Genomic DNA, 16808 nt, shown 5'->3' on the forward strand with positions numbered 1-16808 from the left:
AAGGACCATATCCCTTCAGGAGCAGAGATTCATGAGCAGTTATTAGTTACAAAGGCTTGTGGAATTCTGGCCCTGCTGGTTGACTGCAAAGACCACTGGCTTCTCTTATGTTCTTATGTAGGTGCTGGCCCATTCACACTGGTTCCCAGTCTGTTTCTGGATATAGTTTAAAGTACTGCTGCTGAATTATTGCATACTTGAAGGAAACCTACTCCCTTACAAACTTACCCACCTGCTACAGTTGTATTCCAAAGCTCTACTTTGGGTGTCCCTGCCTTCAGAGAGCACTTGAATGGAAACCTAGGAGAAAGTCTTCTTGGTCTGGCACCAAAACTCAAGAAGTATTTCCCAGGGAGACTCCTCTGTGCCCTTCTGTTTTCATTTTCCACCAACAGGAGGAGACTGTTCTCTTATGAGGGAGATCTGGCATTTCCTCAGTAATCCCTATTTTCTACCCCACTTTTAATTGTGCTTTGTTTTACATGTACTTTAACTTGGTTTTCATTATTTTAATGATGGGCTTTTCTTTAATTGTAATGGTTTTGAAGTTCTGTTTTTTATCATGTATGTGTTAGCCACCTTGATGGCCTGATGAGAACAGAAAGGTGGAACATAAATTTTACAAATAAAATAAGAAAATAAATATACAAATCCTTATAGTCAATTCTTATCCCATTTAATGCTGTGATTTCCTGGGAAGAGATCTGTATGTGACCCATTTTATTTTCTGGATCTCAGAAGTTTTTTTTCTGGAATAATCTACTAGAGTTTACATGAAATGCTGTTGACTACAAATGTAACTGAAAGTTGTGAATAACTAATAAACCATCACAACAAACTTCTAGTGAAATAGGGAGTGGTTCAAGGGGGTGGCAGGTTACAGTGGATGAGTAATAGGGTTGTAAGTATCCTCCATAGTGCAGGGGGTTGGACTAATGACCCAGGAGGTACCTTCCAACTCTGTGATTCTATGAAATATATTATGCCTCATGTGGGATGAATTTGTTCAAAAGTTTTATCTGTGTAGGTTGAGCATCTATAGCAATGGAGATGTACACCAACCTTTTATTACTATAGGAGAGTGATACTTCTACAGGTATAAAGATGATAACTAAGCAAGATAGGAATAGGGAGGAGGAAGTTCTATTAAGTTTCCCAAAGGTTAGAGAAACAGATATTCTTTTGAAACTGATGAGTGGCTAGAGAGAAAATATTCTTCAGAGTTTAGTCAAATATTAGATGTCTTTCTTTCCTGGAAACCATGTTCTGAGGGCTGCAAGGTTATACTACAGTTAGTGTTATTAATGTGAGCTAGTTGTAATAGATGTTACTTGTGATTATTTATGTTTTTATTTGATGAAGAACAAAAAGCCTTTTTCAGACTATCAGTAAGCAGGTAGATTTAACACAGAGTGGAGGATCAGGGGCACTGTGACAGATCAGGACCATTATACCAAATCTCCATATAGCAATCAGCTAGGCAGGACCTGGAAACCAGTGGGAGAACCCACCAATGGCAAGGGCCTTCCCAGCAATATCATTCCCTGTGTACCCAGAATTAACATCAATGTATCACTGGTGGTCAGCAGGGACACTGGCATTTAGACAAAGCTCTATAGTTCAACGCAACAGGGGAATGCAAAGACTACAGTAATCTCCATAGGCTGATCAGCCCTTACAAACTCTGTGCACAAAATGGGTCAATGCACAGACTGCTGTAGAAATTGTAGAAAGATAACAAAAATATAGAGTGTTCATGTATGCTTAGCCTTTCCAAATAGTCTTGTTGAGTTACTCTGCTTCCATTAATATGCTTGTTCTATAGTCATATTCTGATTTGGGAAAACCTTGGTACAGAACAGCCTCTCTCAACTTTTTTACCATTGAGAATTAAGCTTGTGTGATTCGGCCGCTTTGGCGTCTGTTCTCTCCGGGTGCAGCCAGCGCCACGCCGTGTGGGGGGGAGGGCGGTGCCGGCAGCGGTGTGACAGCGGGCACAACCACGCAGGCGAGGAATTCTGTGCCTGCGTGGTTGCACCCACTGTCACACCGCTGCCGGCACCACCCTCCCCCCCCCCCGTGGTGCGGCACTGGCTGCGCCCGGAGGGAACGGCCGCTTCGGCGGCTGAATCGCACAAGCCTATTGAGAATTCCCTGAGCATTCTTCAGGATTCAAGAAACTCACACCCATTTGGGAAGCCCTTTCAGAATTGTCAAGAAATCCCAGGGTTTATATAGAATAATACAAAGTAATATTTATATATTCTCTATGCTACCCTATAATTAAAGACAGTTATTACAGCACTGTCTTGAAGTGAAATTTTCTCAGTTGGGAGAATCCCAGGCATCAGCCACAGAGAAGTCCTAAATAGTTATACCATTCTAAGTCCATTGACTTTAACAGGATAGCATTATTAAAAATATGGTCCAAAGTCAATGCAAGATATATTATAAACAAGGAACAAAATCCTATAATGCCTTCAGCACTTTCAAATACAACCTTTAGCTGAGTGGCACCTTGAAAACAGCATTAATATGAATGATTCAAAGGTTATGAAACAGGAAATGTGCCATCTTGCTGTCAAACATCTTGTAAGTTTGAATGATTCATGTAGTGCCAATATTATTAATAGAGGAAAATGCTAGAAGTCCCTGTTCCCAAGTCAATGTGGTCTATTTACAAGGGAGCAATCTGTAGCTGTGTCTATTATCTCTAGAGAAGATACTTCTCTTCATTGTTGTAAAACATTCTACCATTAATACATAGCCTTTTACAAAATTAAACAAACTTTACAAGATTCAAAATGTTGAAGTTGAAGTCAGTATAGAACTGAATATTCCTGGTGGGATTCCTGGTGGTACTACTGGGGGAGTTATTAGTGATGGGATTATTTGGGAAGACCCACAAGCTGTACAACATATGTAAACAAAATCTGTCTCTATCTTCTGCCCATCACACAGTATACCCAAGAACTCAATGTCCAGGGAAGTGTTATCCTAGCAAAAACAACTTCATGCATTCTTTTACAGACTTACACTTCAAGGGTGCAATCTGAAAAGTCTCTCCCTGGTACTCATACTTTGAAACATACTACTCATCATTCTCTTAGCATTGGTTATCCACATGTGGGTGGATTGTCATACATATCTTGTTACCATAGGACCTAATTCACTTGCATTCTTTTCATTAATTTTCCTAACCCATAATGCTTTCAGGGTGAAAGTTACACAACTGGGGGTTTGGGATTGAATTCTGAATGAAATAATTAACTGTTATTGAGTCCTTCATGCCAACCAAGGTCTTCTTTCTCATTCATTTTTGTCATTTCATGGGTGTTCTTATAAATGGGTAGCGAGTTTCAAGTGTGTGCAAAGTGACAGTATTGGCCAATCAAATTCTGAGGCAATACTCCATATTTCACCATCTTGCCTTTGATCTTCTTGTTGGATTTAGGCCAAATACTATTAGCTTTCTGCCAATACTAGGTAGCCCAGCTAATTTTCTGTCTTGTGAGATTGAATTCTCAGGTCATGGTTAGGTGTAACAACATTGATGAGCTTTTAATAGGATATAAAATGGAGCATAAAACTAGAGGTGCATGAGACCTTGGGGAAACCACTCTTGGATATTCTGCTGCTGCTTTCCTTAGCAGCCTTCTTTTGATTTCTTTTGGGCACTCCTAATAGGCAAGCAGCATGTACTGAGGATGTGGAACTAAGGAAAGAAGATTTGAATTTGATCTGACAGCTCTATGTTGTACAGGCTTGCAATAGTAGCAGCAGAACTAGAACGTTCACTTATTAAAGTAGTTATATCCTGCCTTTTTCCATAGCATAAGGTGGCATAAAAATACACAATAACCTCCCACTAATAACCCTTCTGTTCCCTAAGAAAAAAATATATCAGTATCTCATCTCCCATATTCCAAGACTGAGCCATAACAGTGACAATAGGTTATAACCTCATCACTAATCTGGTCTTTTCATGGTATAAATGCCAGCTTCCAAAGACTGTAGAAAAAAACTGAGTGAAATGTAATGAGAACATGGGCCAATTGGATCATCAAAGCAAAAGAAAAACCTCCTTCTGGAAAGCATTCTAGGTACAACTAAGACGCTTCTTTAGCCCTAGGTTCAGACCTCATGTAGCAGTGATCTATTCATATGCATTTTTATGCTGGGAAGCTGTTACATATAACCTCCATCCACACACTAAATTCAGCATGGTGGTCTGTGAAAGACAACAAATGTTCACAGGAGACAGGAGATTGTTACTGCTGTACACGAGGTAATTTTTTAACAACAGCTAATGCATTCCCTCAAATACATACCTGAAATATGAATCATGGGTTTTAATAGGACAAGAGGACAGGCAGCAAATTTTCATATAGGAAACAAGATTCTCAGCAAGGTTCAAAGGTCCATAGTTAAATATTAGATTTTAAAAAATACCTCTGTGTGTGTATAAAGCATAATAAATATAGCAATGCAACATAGAAGCATTTAATTGTTTTTAGTCAGTCTGAGTGTAGAAACAGTAAGCAGGCCTGTAGTACAGATACTGCTGAGGCATTGTTGTCTGAGACACAGTGGATATTGGAAGGAAAAGTTTCCCTATTATGTCCATGATTGCAGCTCCTTTAGAACACATGATTTTCTGACTAGAAAAAAAGACGTGGTGACCTGCAGTCATCAAATGAAATTTAGAATAAGGTGACCAGATCGTCCCACTTTTGGAGGGACATCTGGGGGGACCTGGCAAATTGTACTTTTGTTGAAATTAAATATATATATATATATATATATATATATATATATATATATATATATATATGTATGTGTGTGTGTGTGTGTGTGTGTGTGTGTGTGTGTGTGTGTGTGTGTGTGTGTGTGTGTGTGTGTGTGTGTGTGTGTGTGTGTGTGTATGTATATGTATATGTATATGTATATGTATATGTATATGTACGTACGTACGTACGTACGTATGTATGTGTATATATATATGTATGTGTATATATATATATATATATATTTAATTTCAACAAAAGTACAATATATATTACAATACTATTTTTGCATTCTATGCATTCTATGCAACTTTCTGTTGCTCCATATAGACCAAATTTTTAATCAATGGTCAATGGTGTCCCACTTTACCAATGTTAAAAATCTGGTTACCTTAATCTAGAAGCTGTTTTAAAAAGATGAACTTAAGCTCATTACTTTGATTTTGAGGACAGAAATATGGCCTTGTTTCAAATTAAAAAATGAGGGAAGGTCCTGTAAAAAGAAAGCATCAACAAAGAAATAACCAAAGGGATCAGGGAACACTACGTATCCTAAGCTTCTCATTGTTAGGAGATAAGAGAGATTCAGTGGACACTGGAATTGCTTGTGGTTTTTCTTCTAGATAGTTTCAAAGCAGTTGTGTTTATTAAAGGATATTAGCCAGGCTGATTTTCTACTTAGGATTCCTAAATCTATTAATCTACCCAGCCTTTCGTTCTTTCTTTAGAATCGTCTACTATAGATAGTGCTACACAGAAATTACTAATGTTATGAGTATCAATACCACTCCTGTACCATGACAAAGAGAAACTCTTGAGCAAGGCCATTAGCCCATATAGAACTGTAGACGTGAAAGTCATATAAAGGCAACTGCACACTAAAGAAATTTTTCAGTTGAAAAGCCAGCATAACTGACAGAATGAAGAATTCATACTCCACCTCAGCTGCTTCTGAGCAAACGGGTCCAAACAAAGCAGAGATGTGTTCCTTTTGGTATTGATCGATGAAAGACTGAAGGGATTTCTTGGCCTCACAGCCACAGTCAGCGTAAACAAATTCCAAGCTGTAGTTGCCTATGTAAAATGAATCCCCATTGACTTTATCGATGGCAATCTGGAGGGCTGCATTTAACCTTTGTGCACTAAGAGGATGGGAAATATTCCAAGGAGCCTGAAAGGCCACTACAATTTTGGACCTTGCAAAGTCACTCACTCTATTAGTGGCAAAACTTGCAAATGAAAACAAGATTACTGAGCCAGAGCAAATGCAAAAGAAATTTTGTGTGTGCTTGCTTATGTGGTGCTTCATCTTTGCTAGTACCCAGCTGCTGGAAGTTGCAGAGTTTCATTATCTTTTCTGAGACTGCTGCTTCTTATACTACCCTTTCAGATTAGAGTAGCAACACGTTTGCCCAGGTGTGACATTCATCAAACAATTCTAATTAACAAAATTCTTCATCACTATCACAGCTTCCACATTAATCCTTTCGACAACATCGGCCTGCTAAAATATTTTGCAGAAATAATGGTCATTGCTACCTTTCCTTGGTTAGCCTTTGGGGGGGGGGAGTTTATTGAAATAACTGGTGGTACTTAGATGACTGTTTGCATAGTGTGTTTATAGTATTTCAAGAAAAGTGAGGTATTCCTTCTGCATCTGGTTATTATTCTGAAAGCAATAACTTCCCTTGTGACCTGGACAAGCACCAAATGCTACTGCACAATTGGTGATCTGTATTTGGGGCAACAGTTCTTTTAAAACATATGGATCTCATTTGATTCAGAATATTATATCTGCACAAAACAAGATTTGCATGGATGTAGTATCTCTGGTTGTCCTTCCTTCCTTATTACTATTCATTTGACCCAGTGGGTAACTTTCCACATAATGTAAGGTGACCAGATTTTACCAAGTAGGAGGAAAAGCAGCTCCTGTCTTTTACAGATTCAAGGTGAGTTAAAAGTATGTGATCAATGAATTCAATGCTATTATGATCACAATTAAATGTTCTATCTGAATATGGAATACCAGCATATCTACCTGCCAAGACTCAGATAGTAAAGCATTATTTTGTATTTTTATTTTTATTTTTTAATAATTTCAAATTAGTAAAGCATTATGATGTGCCAAAATAAAGATGTGTCAGCCTCTTGTGGCACAGAGTGGTAAAGCAGCAGTAATGCAGTCTGAAGCAGCCATGAGGCTGGGAGTTCAATCCCAGCAGCCGGCTCAAGGTTGACTCAGCCTTCCATCCTTCCGAGGTCAGTAAAATGAGTACCCATTTTGCTGGGGGGTAAACGGTAATGACTGGGGAAGGCACTGGCAAACCACCCCGTATTGAGTCTGCCATGAAAACGCTAGCGGGCATCACCCCAAGGGTCAGACATGACCCAGTGCTTGCACAGGGGATACCTTTACCTTTACCTTATAGGGGCACTGTATATTGCAGTGAGTCCTCTGGGCTTCCAATCCCCCCCTTTGCTTCAGCTGTGATTTTGTGCTTGACATCAGCTGACATTACCACAATGGCATTGGATTTGCTGGGCACTGTAAAAAGCCCCAGCCTACCCTGATCTCATCAGATCCCAGAAACAGGGTCAACACAGAGGCAGGCAATGGCAAACCAATTTCAAATGTCACTTGCCTAGAAACTACTATGAGGTCACCATAAGTCAGCTGTGACATATGGCAAAAAAAATTGGAGAAGGTGAGTGTTAAAAATTTATCTACCCTGGGTGCCAAATAAGCTAGTTACGCCACTTCCTTTCTTATAGCTGGCACAGAAAAAAGTGGGATCCTTGTCTTTTGGAAGAAAGTTTAAACCAGGTAGATCCCATATGTTTTAAGCAAGCCCCACCTCAAGAAAATTAATGAAGTAATCCTTGAAGGGGGAAATTCTAATTTAACCCTATCTCCCCACTCTGCTGGCAGAAAATAATAGAGACTTGAAACAACTACTGATGAAAGCTAGCACCAAAACAGAATTACAACTGAACATAAACAAGACACAAGTAATGACTCCTGAGGAATTATACAACTTTTAGGTTGATGATGAATTGAAACCATTCAAGATTTTCTATTTCTTGGCTCCATCATCAACCTAAAGTGAATCTGCAATCAAGGAATCAGAAGAACACTGAGAATGGGAAGTGTAGCAATAAAGGAGCTGTAAAATATTCTTAAGTCCGATTATGCAAGGGACAGAATGCCCAGGCTGGCAGAGACAGGGCTGCAGGGCTAATCCCTGATTATGCCTGATGTTGCCACCATCCTGTGTGCCATCCAGCCGTGGCCTGACTCAGGCCCTCAGATGGCCTGAGTCTTCTGTGTTCCCTGAGATGCTGCTGGTGCTATTGGAGGCTGGGGCCCGGTGCATAATCAGACCTTTGGGCCTGGCTCCTCCCCCGACTTACAGCCAGAGCATTCCCCCACCCCCACCTTGGTGGGAGTGCAGCATGCTACTCCCCGCCATTGTGTGGTAGGGTCCGATGCACCCTGCTCCCCCTCCACTGCTGCCACTGCCAGGCAACACACCAGGTTTTCCATGCATGCACTTCGCCGGGGTATTCCCTTCCCTGTATGTACGCAGGCAGCAGCAGGACATTCCACCCCAATGAAAGGACTTGGCAGCAGACCAGTGTGGCTGCTGCCATGCATAATGGGGCTAAGAGTAGTCACTAGAGACCGGGATCAAGGTAATTTATACCACAGTATGTGTGGTCATGAAAGTTAGACAATGAAGAAAGCCGCCAGCAAGAAAGCTGATTAGTTTGAAATGTGGTGTTGGAGGAGAGGGGTGCTAGATCAAATCAAACCTGAACGGTCCCTAGAAGCTAAAATAAATAAACGGAGGTGATTTTATGGGGTGTAGTTTTCTTGAATGGGTCAAGAATCTTCCTCTTTTCCTCTGCTTTCAATTTTTCCTAGCATTACGGTCTTTTCCAACTATTCTTGACATCTCATAAAGTGACTTGTCATTGGAAGTTTTGATGCTATAAAATGGCAATCCGGTTGGAAAATGTCAAAACTCAAATGTGAAAATGTAAAATGAAGCAAGGTGAGATGTTCTCAGTGAAGTCATGACTTAAACTTGAATATTAAATCACTATCCTTTTGTATGATACTGAAAGATTGATTTGGTATTTCATTTTAGAAACCTAGGTCTGAGTTTATGAAATCTGTACTTATGACAAAGTTTTTAAAAATGCTATTGAAATCAACATTTTTCTTTTTAAAAAGCCAGGAGCGAAACAGCAGAGGCTATTTATGGGTGACAATATGAACTTAGAAGTGTATATTAAATTTAAATAGGAAATGCACATGTTTGATAATTGTCTGCTGAAAGGTCTGGGAATTTGTGAATGAATTGAAGCTTGTTTGTTTGGGTTTCTTTGCAGCTTTATATATCAACAACTGTGATATGCTTTTTCTACTTACCATACTCTGCAGCCTCTCTTTTTCAGGTTATGGGTTATAAGTAGGTCAGGATATCATACTCACCAACCTTCTTATCTCTTAAAATCTACAGAGAATCATGACCCTCCCACACCACAGGTCCTCTCTCTCACTCCCAGAAACATCCTCAGCTGGGGTAGCCCAGCCCCCTTTAATAATCAGCTCTAACTCACAGAGCTGTTGTGGTTGGAATTCCGTCGTAATCACTCACAGCTGCCATTCATTCATATCTTACACCAGCTTGGCATAGTGGTTGAGAAAGTTGGCCTCTAATCCAGAGAATCAGATTTGTTTCCCCACTCCTCCACATGTAGCCAGCTGAGCAATCTTGGGCAATTACAGCTCTCTCAGCCCCAGCTACCTCACAGTGGGGAAAGGAAGGGTAGACTATTATAAGCTGCTTTGAGAGCTCTTTGAGGAGTAAAATGTGGGGTATAAAAGACCAGATCTTCTTCTCTTCTTTTGTATGTTTGCAGACAATGATATTGAAGTGTGTGGTTCTTTCCCTAGACCTACAGCCAAGAGGGTTAATCAAACAAAAGAGCTTTTATTTATGATAAAACACTGAAAAAAATTGTGAACATCATTTCCATTCCATTGAATGTTTGAACTAAGATCCTATTCCTAAAATTGGGATTCCTTAGTTACAGTTTTCAGCTTGCTGTAAGCAATTCTTTTAAACAGTTCTGCTTATTCAGAAAACCGTTTTTCTCCTTCATCTCAGTGCCTAAGCTGTCTATTTTTCTGCTGCAAAGCCCAGTTATTTTTAAGTGCTGTTTTTCAAGTTTCTCTCTCTAGAAGAGTTGGTTCTTATATGCCGCTTATCTCTACCTGAAGGCGTCTCAAAGCGGCTTACATTTGCCTTCCTTTTCCTCTCCCCACAACAGTGAGGGAGGTGAGGCTGGGAGAGCCCTGATATTACTGCTCACTCACAACAGCCTTATCAGTGCTGTTGTGAGCCCAGCTGGCTGCATGTAGGGGAGCACAGAATCAAACCCAGCTTGCCAGATTAGAGGTCCACACTCCTAATCACTACACCAAGCTGGTGTGTGTATATATATTCTGTCAGCTCTCATTGGCTACTCTTAGGGAAAGCTGGAACTTAGCCTGTCTGTCACACCAGCTTTCATGAAAAACTGCTGCATATGCTTCTAGTGATAAGAATTTAATGACTTAGTCATTTACAAGTACTTTAAAAACCTTTATACATGAATAATACACAAGTTAGATATCCTTCCCTTTGAATGCTAGGTTTTTAAATCACTGAATGGACCCAAAGTCCAAGTCCACTACAGTAAATGCTTTCCGCACCGGGATGCTTGTAGCAAATTGTTTGCTGAATGAAAAATCGCCATTTAAAATAGTGGAATTCGTCATTATGCATACATGCCTTTGCAGTGGAATCCAGTTGCGTTTCCAGCGTTTCCCACAGGCTTCCGGTCTTGGCAATAATCACTAGAAAGGAAGCGCTATTGCCGAGTTCATCCCGCCCCTGGCCGTCAAGCAGCCAATGGGCGGCCGTTAGCATGCTCCCAAACAGCCCCTTTCCCTTTAAGAAAGGTTTTTTTTAAAAAAAAAAACATACCCGTTGCAAACGAATATGCGTTGATTCATTGGGAGAGACCCATCCAGCTGGCAGGTGTGTTTGATCTGCCGTTTCATCGTTGCCATGTTCCCCCCGAATGGAAAAAAAAAATACCCCCCCTCACGGGCGCGATTTTCGGCCGAAAACAGTGAAAAATAAAGGGAAAATACATCAGCAAACGGGCTTCTCTGTTGTTTGTGCTTAGTGACTAAACAGCTCTGGGGAGGGACTGAAGCCGGGGAAGCCTCTAAACAGAGGCTCGCTGGTGGGTTGAACTCCGCTCGCTCGGAGGAAAAAAAATGTCGATCGCTTCGCCGGAAGATCAGAGGAGAGAGCCAGGGGGAGGGACTTTGTAGAAACCACAACAATGGTAACGCACAGAGCTTTCCCGCTAGTGTTGCAGATTGGTTGCAGGAGTGTAGCGCTTTCCGGAGGGTGAATCCACTTTTGGGGATTTCCCTGAAAGCGCTACAAGGAAGCACTTTTTGCGGATCGGTTTCAGGTGTGTGGCAGATTGTCAACGACGTTGTGCATAACGGCAAATCAGTAGCGTTTTCAATTGGCAACCATTGTGCGATTTTGAAGGCGTGCGGAAAGCCCCTATTTCAGTAATCATGTTGAGCATTTAAAACTTCCTCACACCTCTTGGCAGTTCCTTTTCTTACTACATGGCACTGTGGAGTGTTTCTGGGATAGTTTTTTATACTATTATTTCAGATCCTTAATGATGTGAAAAGTGTGGGAACCAGTGGTGTGGCAACAGCAGGTAGCAAATTCCATAATAATGTGTAAACTTTATTCCCTAGAATAGCCCCAGCAGCATGGTGTAGCTGTTAAAGAGCAGTGGACTCTACTTTGGAGAACCAGGTTTGATTTCCCACTCCTCCACACACAGACAGCTGGGTGACCTTAGACAAGTCATAGTTCTCTTCGCAAAGCAGTTCTCTTACAGCTCTTCCATTTCTACCTACCTCAAAGGGTGTGGAGAGAGAAAGGTAAAGATGTTTTTAGGCTACTTTGCGACTCCTTTGGGTATTGAAAAGTTGGGTATAAAAATAGCTTTTCTTCTATATATCACAATGGTATCTGCTAGGTATAGAGGAGTACCACCACTGTTATTGTCTTGCTGTGGAGAATGGATATGTTTAACAAGTACATCTGAGCCTTATCTGACATTTAATATGGGCATGACCTATGATCCAGTAGATAAAGCACTGTTACCCCAAATGTTCTTAGTCTATGAAGGGGAATTAGATATGGAAGAAGGGGGTAATCTAGCAAGGACATTTTGCCAATGTTTATGAGTTAATAGTCCCCTTATTTGAATTCAATGGTATCTTTAAGGCCAACAAAGATTTATTCAAGACTGTCTGAGGAAGTGTGCATGCACATAAAAGCTCACACCTTGAATAAATCTTTGTTGGTCTTAAAGGTGCCATTGGACTCAAATCCTGTTATGCTACTTCAGGCCATCAACTTGAATGTATCTTTATAGAAGTCCCTTATAGGAATCTAAGGCATACTACAGGTATTTAAAATAAAATAATTCAGTTTTATTTGAAATGATAGACAGGACAAGACAAATGATAGACAGGACTAACAGAAATGCAATTACTCAAAACACACATACACAGAAGGAAAATAAGGAAATGACTAGATTTAGAGAAAGGAGAATCAGCAAGGTTTTGGGGAAACAAAGCATTTTTCTTCAGGGTGAGTCTTGGATGGCAGTTCCATGCAGGGGCACTTTGTGCCTTGTCTTGATTGAAGAGGTCTGTTGCCACTGGTAACAGCACTGGGTTTTTAGGGATCTTTACACCATTTCACATCACAAGAAGGAGAAAGAGCTTGAGGTATTATCAGAGCTTGAGGTATTATTTTCCACCAATCATTGGTTTGGGGAGGTGGCTTTCCTTTGGTTTTATATCAACAAAAGGGTGTGCTTCTCTTGATCTTCTGTTCTCTCTTGGATATTACCTGCTAGGCAACAGGGAAACTGATTGGCTTTCAGGTGTTGCTGTTCAGACTGAACTGCAGAATGAGGGGAACAGGAGTTAATGCCACACTTGACCCCACCGCCAGATGGCAGGCAACAATTATTGTTATTATTGTTCCAACTTCACTCAATAATGTGTGTGTGTGTGCTATAATCTGGACAGCAATAAAGGACAAACAGCCTTAGACCATACTGGATGAGAACAGTGATGAGTACCTGAGGTATCACAATAGATTAATTTGCAACCATGAGTGCAATTGAGTTGTGCTGAAGGGAGTGTGCTAAATGGGTGGGGCCTCCAGGTGGGGCCTAGATTTCTTCTGGAATTATAAATGATCTCTAAATGACAAAGATCAATTCTCATGGAGGAAACAACTCATGGAAGACAAACTCTATAGCAAAACAACCCTAATGAGCTCCCTTTTCCTCTACAAAATCCACTCTCTGACACTGTCCCAAATTTCCAAGAATTTCTCGAGATAGCACAGGCAACTCTAATTCCTATCCCCACCCAAATGATGTTTGCCTGATAAAACCGTCCTTCCCTAAACTGCTGTTAGCCCCTGCTGGGCAAAAAGAGATACAAACCTTTTTTGTTAAACTAAACGTGATATAAGGGGGGAAATCCTCATGTATCTGTCCATTCATGTGTAAATAAAGTCCTGGGTGGGAAGTAGTTTTATTTTTTAAATAAAATGGTGTTTGAAGATGAATAAAGATAGATGCTAACCCTCCTCCTTACAGTGAATTACCTAACTTTTGACATTTTCTTACAACTGAGCTTATTGAAAGCGACGGGGTTTGCCAAGGTAAGACATGGAATACAGTTTTTAGTACCCTCACCTAGACTGCTTCATAGGATTACCAAATCCAGCTTGGGAAATTCCTGGAGGTTTGGGAGCGGTACCTGGGATGGCAGAGTTTGGGGAAGGGAAAGAGCTATATGGTGCCATTATCCCCTGGGGGATTGATTTCTCTGGTCTGGAGATCAATTGTAATTCAGAGGTAATTCCAGGACGATCTGGGTGTTGGTAATCCTACTTGTGAAGTACGTTTTTATTTAAAAACAGACCCCACCTCCTGTTTAAAATATGTGAGTGGATGTTCCATTTATTTAAATATTGTCTATTTTGGCTGCCAGTGAGAATTTAATTTATCTGTGAAATGCTTTATTTATTAGCATTTATTATTATCCCCACAGGGTGTCTATTGTGGGGAGAGGAATTGGAAGGTGACTGTAAGCCACTTTGAGCCTTCTTCGGGTAGGGAAAAGCGGCATATAAGATCCAACTCTTCTTCTTCTATTGTTTATGGTTAAAAATTGGCAAGGAGAAACCTTTTGGTGACAAGCACAATTCTTCAGTTCAGTTTGAAAGGTGGTAAAGTTACACTGAAGCAGTAGGTGCAAACTTAAATGGACTCCGGGGAATGGTAGAGGACAGGAAGGCCTGGAGGATCATTGTCCATGGGGTCGCGATGGGTCGGACACGACTTCGCACATAACAACAACAAAAGTTACACCTGAAAATGTGTTCCCCATTAAAAACAATGGAAATAAGAATTAGGTGGAATATATAAAATAAGGATCTAAGACCTTTAATAAAAGTGAATCAATTTTAAAAGAAAAATTACTGAACAGAAATGTGTACACTATAACCATTTGTTCAGGTAAGTATATTTTTATAAGTATACGTAATCAAATTACTGCCATCTTGCATTCAAGTTCTGATTCGATTATTATATCGCTTTTTTCTTCTGTCAAATTGCAACTGATTTATGGCCACCCCAGAGGGTTATCCAGGCAATAGATATTCAGAGGTGGTTTGCCATTGCCTGCCTCTGCTTAGTGACCCTGCTATTCCTTGAAGGGATCTGCCCAGCAAACGCTGATAGAATCAGACTGCCTTTACCTATTGTTGGAATAGCCCCCACTCAGGGCCAGTTGCAGTTCTTGTTCAGGATTCTGCACAAACACTGGATACAGGATAATATGGGTTGATGTAATCACTAGGGAACACATATTAGTTCCTGTGTGCAGACTGCTTCCAATGCTCCTAATTCCAACTTCATCCATAAGCCAAAGTCTTCTGGTGTAATATTTTATATAGACTACAATTTCTTTGCACTACTGCAGCCTCCCTCCCTCCCTCCCAAATGTTTGTAATAACATACAGAAAACTGGTCACTTTTTCACACAAATAGATGAAAATACATGCACTCCGTGAAGCTAATTTAAATTAGTCTAAATGAGACAGCAACTGGCATACCTGTTTAAAAGCCTCTTTAAAAATATCCAATGCTATCACACATTCTGAGCTGGATCCAGCAATCTGCTGGTGCAAGGATGGCAGAACTTCTCAACTTTCCACAGCTATCTTCTGACTCCAAGCGAGTTGCTACCTGGGGTTGTGGAATCCACATGAAGTAATAGCCATGCAACCAGTTTTGTGCACAGAGGCAACTAAGTTATAGTTGGGGATGAGACAATGGTATAGAGGGTTTTTGATATATTAGGCACTGGGACAAGCTGGGCCTGTACAAACGAGATGGTCTCCCCAGGAATCTACTTGTGGGAAAGCCAACAGGACATGAGAACCATTCAGGCCAAGGAAGCTATTAGAGTGAAAAGGGCTTCCTTCAGAAACTCCAAGGCAGGGGTAGTCAAACTGCGGCTCTCCAGATGTCCGTGGACTACAATTCCCAGAAGCCCCTGCCAGCGAATGCTGGCAGGGGCTTCTGGGAATTGTAGTTCATGGACATCTGGAGGGCCGCAGTTTGACTACCCCTGCTCCAAGGCTTACCCAGACAAGGCAAACAAAAACCAACACAAACTTGCACAAAGGATATACAAACAGACAATAAGGGACACAAGGCTTTTGCCTAATATATAGTTTTAGTATGTGCTCTATATATAGTATAGAGCACAAAAGTAACAATAAAGAATTCTTTAAACACACTAGTAGCAGAGAAATGGCCAGAGAAGCAGTTGGACCATTGAATGACAATGGAATTAAAAGTGTACTAAAAGAGGTTAAGGTGATTGCTGAGAATTTAAATGAATTATTCTCATCCGGGTTCACTGCTGAAGATATCATATGCCTGTTTCTGTAAGTAGAAAAAGGAGATGCACAGTATATGGGATAAGAAAAGTGAAGCAAAGCCACTGTGTGTGTGTGTGTGTGTGTGTGTGTATAATACCAACAATATTATTCAGAAAATCATTTAGCATGTAAAGAAAGAAGGCAATTCAGTAACAATATCCAGATATGCATAAAGCTACATGCAGTCATGAACAGTAACTGTTTAAAATGAAGGAGCGGGAAACACCACAACATGTGTCCCGAAATCCTCAATAAACAAAGCACTATTTCATAAACGAATACATATACTTATAGCAGAAACAATCATGTGCGCTAGGAGGAAAAGTAGGAAAAAAGGGTAAACAGCCAGAAGAAAAGGAGCATCAGTGTATTGTGTGTATCAACTAGTAACCTGAAAGCTAATTAAGTAACAATAAAGAATTCTTTAAACACATTAGTAACAGGGAAATGGCCAGAGAAACAGTTGGACCATTGGATGACAATTGAATTCAAGGTATACTAAAGGAGGATAAGGCAATTGCTGAGAAGCTAAATGAATTCTCACTTGTTTTCACTGCTGAAGATATGTTGTATACCTGTTCCTGAACAGGTGTTTTCAAGAGGGAGAAAGTAAAGCTTAGGCAAATAGTAGCGAGACGGGAGGAAGTTCTAGAACTTCACCAGGCCCACTTTGACCAGGACCATTTGGTACCTGAGAACTAGTTGTAATTTTGCTGTCCCCAGAGAGCACTATACCAAAAGTCCTTACATGAGATTTTGTTTAAAATTTAACTGCAGCTTTTTCAAAGCGTCTGAAACCGAGCATTATAAACATTAAACAAACATTTTTCCAAAGCGAGTGATTATTTGATTCATTAAAAAAAATATTAGCATCTTTTCTTCC

The 16808-nt window shown here is 40.4% G+C and overlaps 1 protein-coding gene across 7 annotated transcripts in view; it reads right to left on the reverse strand.

Moving 5' to 3' along the window:
• LOC143843532 (guanylate cyclase 2G-like) overlaps nucleotides 1–16808 on the reverse strand; it is an 80948-nt gene that overhangs the window by 40706 nt on the left and 23434 nt on the right. The window contains exons 1-2 of one of the 7 annotated variants that reach the window (XM_077349720.1): nucleotides 9289–9361; nucleotides 5728–5861 (exon numbers count right to left, since the gene is read on the reverse strand). The exons of 1 other annotated variant lie outside the window; for it this stretch is intronic. Coding sequence is in view for 1 of the 6 variants with exons in the window: in XM_077349719.1 (XP_077205834.1) it covers nucleotides 9226–9228 (3 nt within the window). In the remaining 5 variants the exon portion in view is untranslated. Of the gene's footprint in view, nucleotides 1–5727; nucleotides 5862–9225; nucleotides 9364–16808 lie in introns of those variants that run through there. 5 more of the 7 variants (XM_077349722.1, XM_077349721.1, XM_077349723.1 and 2 more) reach the window with 5 other exon arrangements.

This window comes from Paroedura picta, chromosome 8 (genome assembly GCF_049243985.1).
Source record: "Paroedura picta isolate Pp20150507F chromosome 8, Ppicta_v3.0, whole genome shotgun sequence".
Taxonomy (NCBI): Eukaryota; Metazoa; Chordata; class Lepidosauria; order Squamata; family Gekkonidae; genus Paroedura; species Paroedura picta.